The 12,834-nt window shown below is 30.9% G+C and overlaps 1 protein-coding gene across 1 annotated transcript in view; it reads left to right on the forward strand.

Annotated features, from left to right (window-relative positions):
* Nucleotides 1-12,834, forward strand: part of KHDRBS2 (KH RNA binding domain containing, signal transduction associated 2) — a 518,085-nt gene that overhangs the window by 71,999 nt on the left and 433,252 nt on the right. The window contains exon 2 of the mRNA XM_088795635.1: nucleotides 9,284-9,411. Within this exon, the coding sequence (XP_088651761.1) occupies nucleotides 9,284-9,411 (128 nt within the window). The remainder of the gene's footprint in view (nucleotides 1-9,283; nucleotides 9,412-12,834) is intronic.

A 12,834-nucleotide genomic window follows, 5' to 3' on the forward strand; every position in this document is an offset into this window, starting at 1 on the left:
CTGGTAATTAAATGTATTCTTTAAAATCTCCCTAGAACTAGTGGTAATATTTAAACATGTTTTAAATTTGTTCCTGCTTTGTGTGTATTGTAGAATTATTAGTACCTAGAATTGCATGCGTTTCACTCTCTATGAAGAAATTAGAAATAAAGAGCTCTATGTAATTTGCTTGACTTGGAAACATTTAATGTTATTTAGTATACAGTTCTAATAAGTTTGGCCATTTGATTTCTTGGTTAAATAAATAAGTGTACATAGTGTTGCCAGGATAAATGTTAACTAAATATGACTAACATATACTGAAAATTAAATAGCAACAATTAATTGCAAAACTAAAAAATATAACCAGGTGAATATTCTAAGCACACACACGCACACACACGAGCACGTGTGAACTCAACTTTATTGCTAGGACCACTAATCTAGAGGCTATCTTTTATTCTTCTCTCCACCCCACCTTTCACTTCCTATCCATAGTTAGGATAGGATGTCTTACATCTAGATTTATCCCAAGTCTAGTTACTAGTGACTCTTCAACCTCAATTGTATAAGCAAAGTTTCCCTCATTATTCTCTGGCTTTACCTATTTCCCTTCTATATTCAATCCTCTACACGTGAAGTAGACTATAATTCAGTAGTATTTATTGAATTCATGAAATAATAAACTCATTACTCTCATTGATTACCCTGATAGAGTAACTGACATACAACATCAAGTCCCTGGATCATGCAAAGTATATTATCTTTGAAATGACTTGGAAATAAGTACTTATTTCAGAATGATTACTTAAAATATGCGAATTTTATTTTCATAGATAATTTCATTTATGTTAAATACCTGATTTTCCCATCGAACCAGATAATTTTGATTTTTTTGTTTGTGTATGTATAATTATATGTCAACTATATTTAAAAATATGAACCTCTATAATGTGCTAATTGCAAAATTAAATATAACCACTATAATATAACTTGTGTAAAGCATTAATATATAGACACAGCCTAACATCAATTTTATAGCTGTCAGTGATTCTAAAATCTTAAGCCAACTGTATTCTTGAGGTCAGAAAAATACTAGGTAGTAGTGTGTGTGAGGCCACTGTTAAATACTCAACACACCTAATTTTTTGGAAGTATTTATCATGATTGCAGAGAAAATCACATGTGTTAAGAAAGTGACTTGAATATGAAGGTATAAATTCATATATTTGAATAGAATCTCACTGAAATTTTGCTCAGTTTTAGAATGAGTTTGGGTTATGGAATATTATAAACTACAAATATAGGGCAGCTATAGGTATAAATATTTAACACTATTTGACATTAATTTATGCTTGAGGTTATAGAATATACTGAACTACAAGTATATGGTGGATATAGATATAAATGAATATATTCAAATAGAATCCTTTTCACTGAAATTATGAGTATGTTTTTAGAATGAGTTAAGTTCAAACTTTAAACTACTTGACAATAATTTATGCTTTAGGTTATAGAGCACACTAAATTACAAATATAAGACAGATATTTAAAATATTCTTAAAAATTATAAATTTTTATAAATATAAAAAAATTATAAAATGCTGAGCCATTCTTGATAAATAAGAATTATATAGTATGATTCCTCAGTCCAATCAATTGCATTCCTATTTCTTTATAATCCTTTTTCACCTAGGGATCAAGTTTCTGGCTCCCTTCTTCGGTGAAATTTAGCTTGTGATGCTAGTTCAAAGGGTACTGGTTCTTTTATGTTTAATGTTATTATGCTGAGAATATTAATAAAAACAACAGTTTTGCCAGATACATTTCCTAATTTTCAGGGGTGAAAACAAGGCAGACATAAGCAGCTCATATTCTATAGCCTGAGTTTTAACCATTGTCTGGAATTAATTATTTTGTACTATTTACTTCCAATGTATCTTGTATTTGTATCTCTGGATCTCAAAATACCACCCCCCCTTCATCCACTCTTCTTCCCTTTCCCCCCCCCTTTTGCCTCTCTCTCCCCCTCAAGTCAGAACATTGAGGTCATCATACTCCTCAGTTTATGTCACAGTATCACATAGCTCTTTTATGAAACAGTTTCTTCAATTGTAGTTTTTAGTGTTTTTTGGTTTTACTGCTTTAGTTTTCATCTGCTAGGAACTCCAGTTATACATATCTTGGCTGTTTTTTGCCTGTCTTGTATTTCTGTCACTTTTTTTTCCCCTCAATATTTTTTAACTTTCTAATTTTATAATCGGTCTTAATACATTATTTCTATTTCTGTTCTTTTGTATATTTAGTTCTGTTTTACTTCCAATCTGTTCTTCATTTAGTAAATAAACTCTATTTTGTTCCTGAGCTCTGATAGCTCATTGTTTCTGAGCTCTGATAGCTCATGCTCCTCTAATTGTTTCTTGTGCAACCCTTTTCTATTTCTGATATGTACTCTTTTCTCATTACTTTTATATTTCCCTTACTTTATTTTACCTATTTTTAATATAATATTTTAATACCTTTCTGTATTTTCAGTTTTCTTTCTGTCTTCATTTTCTGTCAATATATTATTTTCTTGTTTTGTTTTCTTATAGTTTACTTGTATAAAGTATAACACAATCTGTTTCTCTTATTCATGTTTAAATGAGAAAGTTTTGCCTGTCATTTTAGAAGGTTTCCATCGGAATATACTGTTCACCTAGGGTAGTGTCTTTGCTTCATGATCCATTAGGATATTTCTTGAGGCAGTTTTTCTCTCTAAGGAAGGGACTTCATCTGAAAGGAGGACATTCTTGTTGTTTTCTTAGGTCCCAGCATGCTTGTACTTCCGAAGAACCTTTAGCTTTTTCCTCATACATTATATGGTCTCAACTGTTTCTTTCAAAATCACTCATAAATTGGAGGTTGTATTATCTTTGTTTGTTTGTTTGTTTGTTTTCAATTACAGTTGACATTCAATATCATTTTATATTAATTTCATGTATACAGCATAGTAGTTAGACATTTATATAATTTAAAAAGTATAAAGTGTAACATAATCTGTTAGTTTAGTACCCACCTAAAATTTATGTATTTATTACTATATTATATTACATTATATTATATTATTAACTATATTATTATTAACTATATTCTCTATGTAGTACTTTATATCCCTTTGATTATTTCATAACTATCAATTTTTACTTCTTAATCCGTTTATCTTTTGCATCCAGCACCCCAATTCCCCTCCCATTTGGTAAACATCAGTTTGTTCTCTCTATGAGTCTCTATTTTGTTTGTTCATTAACTTTGCTCTTTAGATTTCACATATAAGTGAGATCATGGGGTGTTTGTCTTTTTCTATTTGACTTATTTCACTTAGCATGATGGGGGTTGTGTAGTCTTGTCTCAGTTTCATGCGTTTTTTGTTTTGTTTTGTTTTTTAGTTCCTGTTGAGAATTTTGTGGCAGAGGTGATTTCTTCTTTTGAGATTAAATACTTGCTTGAAATATGAATGCCTTTTAGGATTAGTGATCTTGAACATTTTTTTCATATGCTTGTTAACCATTTGTATAGCTTCTTTGGAATCATCAGAAGTTTCCTTTTTTATTCATCCCTGATCTTCTCATAGTTGCACCCCGCTACCACCACATGCCCCAGCAGAGATCCTACTATTATCAGTGTTTTGAGAAACCAACTTTTATTATAGAGTTCTTGTAGATCACCTGGATGATGGGAATATTTTCAGAATTTAATTGTTTTCTTTTATTATCCTGGGTGCTCTGTCTTATTTCTATAGAATTAGGTGAGTTTCAAAAATTAGGAGAGGAAAGTGGAAGTCATAGAAATACTTCTGTTCTGTTTGTAAGAATGTGCCTGGTATATTTTATAGAACAAATTAGCAGAGTTTAATCAAATTAAGTATATGCACAATTTCTGAACAAAAATTCAACTCTTATGTACATATTCCAAAGAAATTCTTACACACCTCTTTTATTTCAAGATGGATATATGTAAAAAAGATCTGATTGATTTATATTTAACATTTTACCCAACCACAGAGAATATATACCCTTTTCATGTAATATTCATGAGTTCTAACCAAAAATTTATAGCCATTATAGAAAACAATTTGGAGGTTCCTCAAACAATTTAAAAAAAATGTAATTACCATATGATCCAGCAATCCCACTTCTGGATGTATATCCAGAATATTGAAAGCAAGGTCTTGAAGAGATACATGTACATGCATGTTCATTGAAGCATTATTCACAATAGCCAGTAGGTGGAAGTAACCCAAATGTTCATTGACAGATGAATGAATAAAGAAACTGTGGTATATACATACAATGGTATGTTAGACAGACTTTAAGAAGGATGAAATCCTATCACATGCTACAATATGGATGAACCCCAAAGACATTATGCTAAGGGAAATAAGCCAGTCACAAAAGAATAAATATGAAACATATTCCACTCATACGAAGTATTCGAAGTGGTCAAAATCATAGAAAATAAAAAGTGGTTGTCAAGGCCTGGGAGAGAGAAAAAGGAGAAATTAGTACTTAATGGGTCTAGGGTTTCAGTTTTGCAAGATATGCCAGGAAAAACAAGATAAGTCCCTGAAAATCTCAGAAGGGTAAGAGAAGTATCAAAAATTTCAAAAGGAAAGTGTAGAAATGAACAGTGGACATGGTGATTCATTGAACTCTATTTCTTGATGTAAAAGTTATTGGAATTAATCATCTATTGATAAAATTGCAAACATCTAAAAATGCCTAAGGTAGTAGTTTTGTAGAGAGCAAATTATGTCAGACAAATTCAATTTATTTTTATTACAGAGTGACAAAGGGAGAAAATGTACGTTTAATAGATTGGGGTTTGAGTCGGCTTCCCCAGTGTGTCCCCGTTACAATTGCCTCAGCAAGCTAGGAAGTATGATATCCTGTAGGTGCATATATCCGAAGGGCAGTGATCCAAAGTTCATTGTCAGTATCAGAGGATATAATGAATATTATTTCTTTGTAGTTCTCAGAGTTCTGTAGGTAATAATTACATAAGGGATTGAAAGTCTTCAATAGAATGTTTCATGGTTTAAACAGACAGTCAGTTCAAGTTACTTGTCAATATTCTGGAGTAGACGAGTAAGAATCTGATGCCATCATACTAAGTAGAAATTATAGACATAATGCATATAACTGCTTTTTAGGCAGCTCAGGGAGATTATAGCATATAACTGAAAAAATGCTTATAAATGACTGTACGAACTATGAAGTGTTGCATTTATTTAGGCATTGTTTGAATAAGCAATGTAATCTAACTTCAAAAATATAGTTTTTTAATTCAACATGGACCAAATAAATAACATGCTGAAAAATTACTACCCGAACTGCTACAGGGATTTTATATAACCAATGGGAAATAATTTTAAGAAAGATGCTAATTAAAAATAAAATAACAAAGAACAAAATTGTTTGATGCAATGTAGTATTTCTACCAACAGAAGTAGACCTTTAAAAAGTAATTGTTTCAAAATGTAATGTAAATTAATATGAATTAATAATTTCCATACCCAATAACTATCATCACATTATTTTTGCTCCAAAATAGCAGAAACAGAATGTTTTTGTTTCATCTCTAACAAAACTAAAAAAACTGTCACATTAATATCTTAATTTAAGAAGTGCTTTGAGATAGTATAATTGGCCAAGAGCTAGGAGGGAAGAAATCTTCATAGATGATTTTATGGTAATAATAATTGTCCAGTAAACATAAAATAAATAAGGGAAATGAATATTGCAAGATTCTCCAAGCACTGATTTTACATAGTGAATTCCATGAAGTGACTCTAGTTTCATACATGTTTCTCACCATTTCATTCCTACCTTGTTAGACCAAGTATTCATCATTTCTCAGCTAGACAAATACAAGTTGGGTTCCTTGCTTGTTTGCTTTCTGCTATGATTGGTTTTGCATATTACATCTTGTGTTACCTTTACAAATAAAATTAAAATATGGCTTCCTCGCTCCTGCAGCAAAACCTACCAGTGGCTTCCCATTACATTCACAATAGAAAGCAGAAAATGTCACTTGTCCTACAAGGTCTTACATGATTTGTCCTGTAACCACCTATCAAACCTCTTCTCTACGTTCACTGTTCTTCAACCACATGGGCTTTACTGCTTCTAACTGTTCCAAGAGTAAGTGAAGCTGCTTCTCCATCAGGCTGTAAAACTTGATTTCTCAATCTTCTCATGTCTTATTTTTTCTCATTATTCAGGGTTCTGCTCAAATATCACTCTGTAAATATAAAGTAATACCAGAACTTCTTGGCTCAACTTTCCTTTATATTCTTTATAGCTTTATTGTATTTGTTTGCCCCCACACATAAGTTTGTATGTGCACATATATTCAGCTTCTTTTTTTTATTTTTAATAAACCTTTATTGGAAAGGTTATAAACTTTCAGGTGTACAACATAATGATTAGATATTTAGATAACTTTCAAAGTAATCACCCCAATAAATCTAGTATCCTTCTAGTCAGGGAGATCACTTTGTAAATTATATACATTTCTAAACACTATGCTGTACACCTGAAATTAATATAAAAATATTGAGTGTCAACTGTAACTGAAAAATTAAAAAAGGGGGGGGGAGATAAAGGGGAATAAGAGGTTGAAATTTCCAGGTATAAAACAAATAAGTCATGGGGATGTAATATACAGCATAGAGAAATATAGTCAATAATATGTGATAGCGTGGTGCAGTATCAGATGGTTGCTGGATTTATCATGGTGATCACTTCTTTAGCATAGGGAATATAATCAATAATATGGTAATAACTATACATAGTGCCAGGGGGGTACTGTTGAATAACATAATGTGCACCTAAAACTAATATGATATTGTATGTTAGCTATATTTTAGTAAAAATCTGAAATAATCTAGTGCCCGTCTGTCACCATACATAGTTATTAAAATATTATTGACTGTATTTCTCATGCTATGCTTTACATTGACATGACTATTTTGTAACTACCAATTTTTACCACTTAATCCCTTTATCTTTTTCACCCATCCCTCCAATGCCCCTCCCATTGGCAATTATCAAAATGTTCTCTATAACGAAGAGTCTGTTTCTGTTTTGTTTGTTCATTTATTTTTTATTTATGTTCATTATGTAAGTGAAATCATATGACATTTGTCTTTCTCTGTCTGACTCCACTCAGCACAATACGCTCTAGGTCCATCCATTTGTTGCAGATGGCAAGATTTCATTCTTTTTAATGGCTGAATAATGTTCCATTGTATATACTCCTGTGTACCACATTGTCTTTATCCATTCATCCATTGAAGGACACCCAGGTTGCCTCCATATCTTGGCTATTGTAAACAATGCTGCAATGAACAGATGGATGCACATGTCCCTTTGAAGTAGTGTTTTGGGTTTTTCAGATAAATACCCACAAGTGGGATTACTAGGTCCTTCTTTGTCTCTTGTTATAGCTTTTTGTTTGTTTGTTTGTTTTTAAGTCTATTTTGTCTGTTATAAGTATTGCTACCCCAGATTTTAAATTTTTTTATGTCTATTTCCATGAAGTATCTTTTTCCATCTCATTACTTTCAGTCTGTGTGTGTCTTTCAATGTGAAGTGAGTCTCTTGCTGGCAGCGTATTGTAAGGATATTGTTTTCTTATCCATTCAGCCACCCTATGTCTTTTGATTGGAGCGGTTTAATACATTTACACTGAAAGCAATTGTTGATAGGTATGTAGTTATTACTATTTTATTAGTCATATTTTTTATTGTATTCTCTTCTTAAAGAAGTCCCTCTAACATTCCTTATATTAATGATTTGGTGGTGATGAACTCCTTTAGCTTTTTCTTGTCTGGGAAGATCTTCATCTGTCCTTCGTTTCTAAATGACAGCTTTGCTCGGTAATCTTGGTTGTAGGTCCTTGCTTTTCATCACTTAGAATATTTCATGCCAATCCCTTCTTGGCTTGCAAAATTTCTGTTGAGCTATCAGCTGATAGTCTTATAGGATCTCCCCTGTAGTTAACTCTCTGATTTTCTGTAGCTGCTTTTATGATTCTCTCATTGTCTTTCACCTTTGTCACTTTAATTATGATGTATCTTGGTGTGGACCTCTTTTGGTTCATCTTGTTTGGGACTATCTATACTTCCTGGGCTTGTAGGTCTATTTCCTTTATCAGGTTAGGGAAGTTTTCTTTCACTAGTTTTTCGAATAGGTTTTCAATTCCTTCCTCTCTCTCTTTTCCTTCTGGTACCCCTGTGATGTGAATGTTGATATGCTTGATGTTGTCCCAGAGGCCACTTAAACTATCCTACTTATTTTGCTGTTCTGATTGGTGTTTTCTGCTACCTTCCAAATTATTGATTTGATACTCTGCTTCATCTAATCTACTCTTGATTCTCTCCAATGTATTCTTGATTTCAATTATTGTATTCTTCATTTCTGATTGGTTATTTTTTAATATTTTCTATTTCCATTTTATGTTTCCTATCTCTTTGTTGAAGCTCTCTCTGAGATCACCGGGCATCCTTATAACCAGTGTTTTGAACTCTGCATCTGGTACATTGCTTGTCTCCATTTTGTTTAGTTCTTTTTCAGGAGCTGTGTTCTGTTCTTTCATTAGGGACATTCTTTGTCTCCCCATTTTGTCTGCCTCCCTGTGTTTATTTCTGTGTATTAGGTATAGCTGCTATGTCTTCTAGTCTTAGTAGCCTTATGTAGTAATTGTCCTGTGAATATGAATGATAGCATTTACAGATTTAAGCCTTTATATGACTTTTTGTGACCCCCTTTTTAATTGCCTTTAAGTTTGGTTAGAATGTAAAATAACATGGTATTTATCTTTACTGCCCTATCTTAGATAATGGGTTCTTACTCTTTCCAATTAATTTTTTTTCATAGAAATAGTTCTAAGTAAAAATAAAACATATAACCTTAAAGTATGTTTTATTCTATTCATTGATCCTAGGAAAGTTATATTTGCTTAAATATTTTAAATAGTTAAAGCACATATTCTTCCTCTATTTTGTTTGAAAATGTTAAAAATTAAATGCATCCTATGCTTCACAGAAGACAATCACATCTTCAAGTATCACTTGTTTTAGTTGACAGAGATCATCTTATATACAGTAGCAGCATTCACGTAGCTGATAACTAGTTGCTGTTTCAGACCTTTTATCAAGATTCTTCAAAATCTTACTTAATAAGAGAAATAGTAAGAACAATTAGCATATTCGATGATGACCTCATTTCATTTATTGTTTTCTCTTGTGATTTTTTTTCAGAAATTGAAAAATTTCAAGGTTCTGATGGAAAAAAAGAAGATGAAGAAAAGAAATATCTTGATGTCATCAGCAACAAAAACATAAAGCTCTCGGAAAGGGTATTGATTCCTGTGAAACAATATCCAAAGGTACTGCATTATATTCTTTATTCTTAGAGAATTCAGAAAAAAAATGATAAAAATAAGACTTGATTATTTTATTCATTGACTTTTATGAAAGAAATATATAAAGCTTCATTACATTGGTATACATAAATATACATTACTGACATAGAGGATGGAAAGCTTTTTACAGTAGGATCACGAGAGTAGTTTTCAACTGAAGACTATAGCATTTTTGTTACGTGAATATGGGAAGAATAATTAGATATTTTAATCACTTTTTACCATTGAATGATTCAACAATTTGTGCAAATATGCACACTCACTTGATTATGTTTTGCTTCTTGTTAATATATATATATATTATAAAAGTGAGTAGAATTAATGATACTAAATGTAGTATCATTAGGTATAGCATTAGCTTATCAAGGAAAGCAATATAGTCTTTTTAAGACCCTTGAATTATAATCATTAGTCTTCTATTTTTAGGGTTCATTTACAAAAGTAATTATGATATTGTTTTCTTGAATGTACTTTTGCACTAGTCATTTTATCTTATGAGATTTATAATACCAGAATCAGAATGATAAAACACAGCATTCAATGGTATGATTCCATCAGTTATATTCATAGGTTCCAATGGGTCAAAAGAGGTTTTTGTTTTTTTTAATGAATTTAGTAAGCAAAAAATGGAAACTCAAATATTCAGGCGGATAATTTACTTTCTGAAGAGTGAATGCAGAGCAAGGACCATGTAATTATCCTAATAATAAAGATTACAGGAATAAATGCTTCAGTTTGCCAATTGTCTTCTAATATGATAAATTTTAGTAAATATAATTAAGTAGAATGTTGTGTTTATAATTATTTCAAACAGGGATAGAACTGCTGCAGCCTACCAAACCATGAAATTTAACTTTCAAATGAAGTTTTTGGGCATGCAATTTTCTGAGGTTTTTGTGTGTGTTTTTTTAGTTAGACTTACTCTATTGCAAGAAAGGTGCATTCAATAGATAAAATTTTTAATTAAATTTTATTAACTTTACTTTAAAATCATGTTCTTTTATGAATATTAAATTGGGCAGCCATAGAAATGTACATGGATATTTTTACATAGTAATGAAATATGGTAGAACTATGTTGGGATATTAAGAATAATGTATCTTTTTTTTTTAAGGAGCATGATTAACCCATTATAGTCTAGAGTACAAGTTTTTTTTCTTTAAATAATGTATTTAAATATTATAGAACTTGGTACTATTTCTCAGAATAACACTTTTCTGTTCTTTGGATATTGAAAATCCGGTGACAAACTCAACATCTGTTTCTCAGTTAAAGGCAACTCTGTGTATTTGACCAAATTCGATTGTCAAGTACTGGAAGGCATTTAAAGTCCTGATGGGTCTTCAAGTGACAGTATGTGTGATTTTATGCTGAATATTACAATAGTCTATATTTGATTGAAAATGATGAATAGTGAAACAGTATTTTATGACTTCTAATTTTTGTATGAGACAATAATTTATAGTAAGATGATCAAATAACAAAACTGCCTATTCATATTGAAATACTCATAGATCATGTTCCACTAGCTAATAAATTATCATATCTCAGAATTTTTCGAATCCTAGAATGCTTAGGCTGGTACTAATTTTGAAAATCACAGAATATATAAAACTTTGATTTTACTGGTGAGGTAACTGGGAGATTCTGAATTGCTCAAAGACATATTTGATACAGATAGAAATGCTTAGAGAGGTTGCTGTAGATTCTAGATTCTTCATTATTTTTGAGCCATTACATTTCTTAACTTGACTGATAGCACTCACGGATTTGTATTATTTTTTCATGTAAAATATGGAAGAATGTGAAAATTGATAGCTCCTAATGATGAATAGTTTTATGTGATATTATCAAATAATAATGTGTGCCTTAGAAAATTTACCATTTTTAATTGATGAATAGAATGCTAAACCACTTTAATTTATTTTTTAAAAGGATTTGCATTTCCTACATAAGAGAAATCTTTGAACACTTTTACACATAAAGATTACTGAGAAACAACAGAATCATATATTAAGTTGAACTACATTTGTTTTTGTACTCTAATAATAAAATTAAAATCATCAATCTTTTGAAAACCATACTTTATTTCAAAAGTGGTGATTCTCTCTTGCTGATTGATTATTGCCTGCTTCTTACAAAAGTATCGGTGAGGTTGAATTTAGATATGATCACTAAATGTGATCCTTATTTGATGTACATTATTAGTAAGCTATAAAATATGTGGTATGTGTGATGTGATACTATGAACTATTGATCAGAGCACAATAGTATTTATGGATTTAAAGTTTAATCTTTTATAATAGAAAGTGATTTATTCCTCAGGGGGTACATTGGAAGAAGACCTGCTTTTCACAGTGTTTCAGAGCTATCCTCTTGATGCCTGCTGTCTTTTCGAACTGTAATTAATGTGGTAGTGACATGGCCCTCTCCAATGAAAGGCCAATAAATAACTATGGGAATTCATGAGTAAATGACCTTCTCCTGACTTTACTACATGACCTTTTTGGATAGATTTTATATCAATTAGTCTCCAATTTCAAGTTAATTTGCTGACTTAATTGAATAATACTTGGAATTGAAAGAAGTTTAAGATTTAGAATTATGGAAAGTACAAGAATGCTGTTCAAACACATTAAGAGTGATTTATATAGCTTTAGTGCTTTATGTTTAATAGGTTAATTTAGGGAAATATGCCACATTATTAAATTATTTTAATGAACAGTTTTTCTTACTTGTTTTTAATATTTTTGTTTGTAATGATATTAGTAAAGAAATAGGCTTTGTGTATTGTTTGCATTTGCAAATGTTTTATAATCAGAGCAATTATTTCTTGATAATCAAGTCTCCAAGGAGGCAACACGTGGCAATGTATTCCTCTATAATCCTAAGAGATTCTTGCAGAAGACCCCAGAGAGATTCATGTAGAAAACTCACAATTCTTAACATTAGCTCTTTCTCCCTAAATCTACACCTACTATATTAAGTAATCCAATATACATTTATTTTTTTTTATTTGAATATCTTTAACTAGTATGCATAATCAGAACAATTTTACAGTCTCTACCAGGCAACCAGTGGTCCTACCACATTGTTTTATGTGTAAACTTTGCACATTTAAACTTGGTCATGGCTTCTTATATCGAGTTGTTTGTAGTGTTGGCAATATGTTTATTGAGTTTAGTTGCTGTTTAAGATATCTTTAAAGATTGCATTATGATTTAGTGTTGACATACAAAGCTATTACATATGCAAAAAGAGAATAGGACCATAGCTTAGGGTATACATTTCATATGAATGATGACAACATTAATTTTTGGAAGAATGAGAAAAATGATCTTCAACAAACATGTGCCTTACAGGACCTAAGAAACAAAGATACACGTA

This window comes from Rhinolophus sinicus, chromosome 2 (assembly GCF_057876585.1).
Source record: "Rhinolophus sinicus isolate RSI-liver-muscle chromosome 2, RSI-T2T, whole genome shotgun sequence".
Classification (NCBI taxonomy): Eukaryota; Metazoa; Chordata; class Mammalia; order Chiroptera; family Rhinolophidae; genus Rhinolophus; species Rhinolophus sinicus.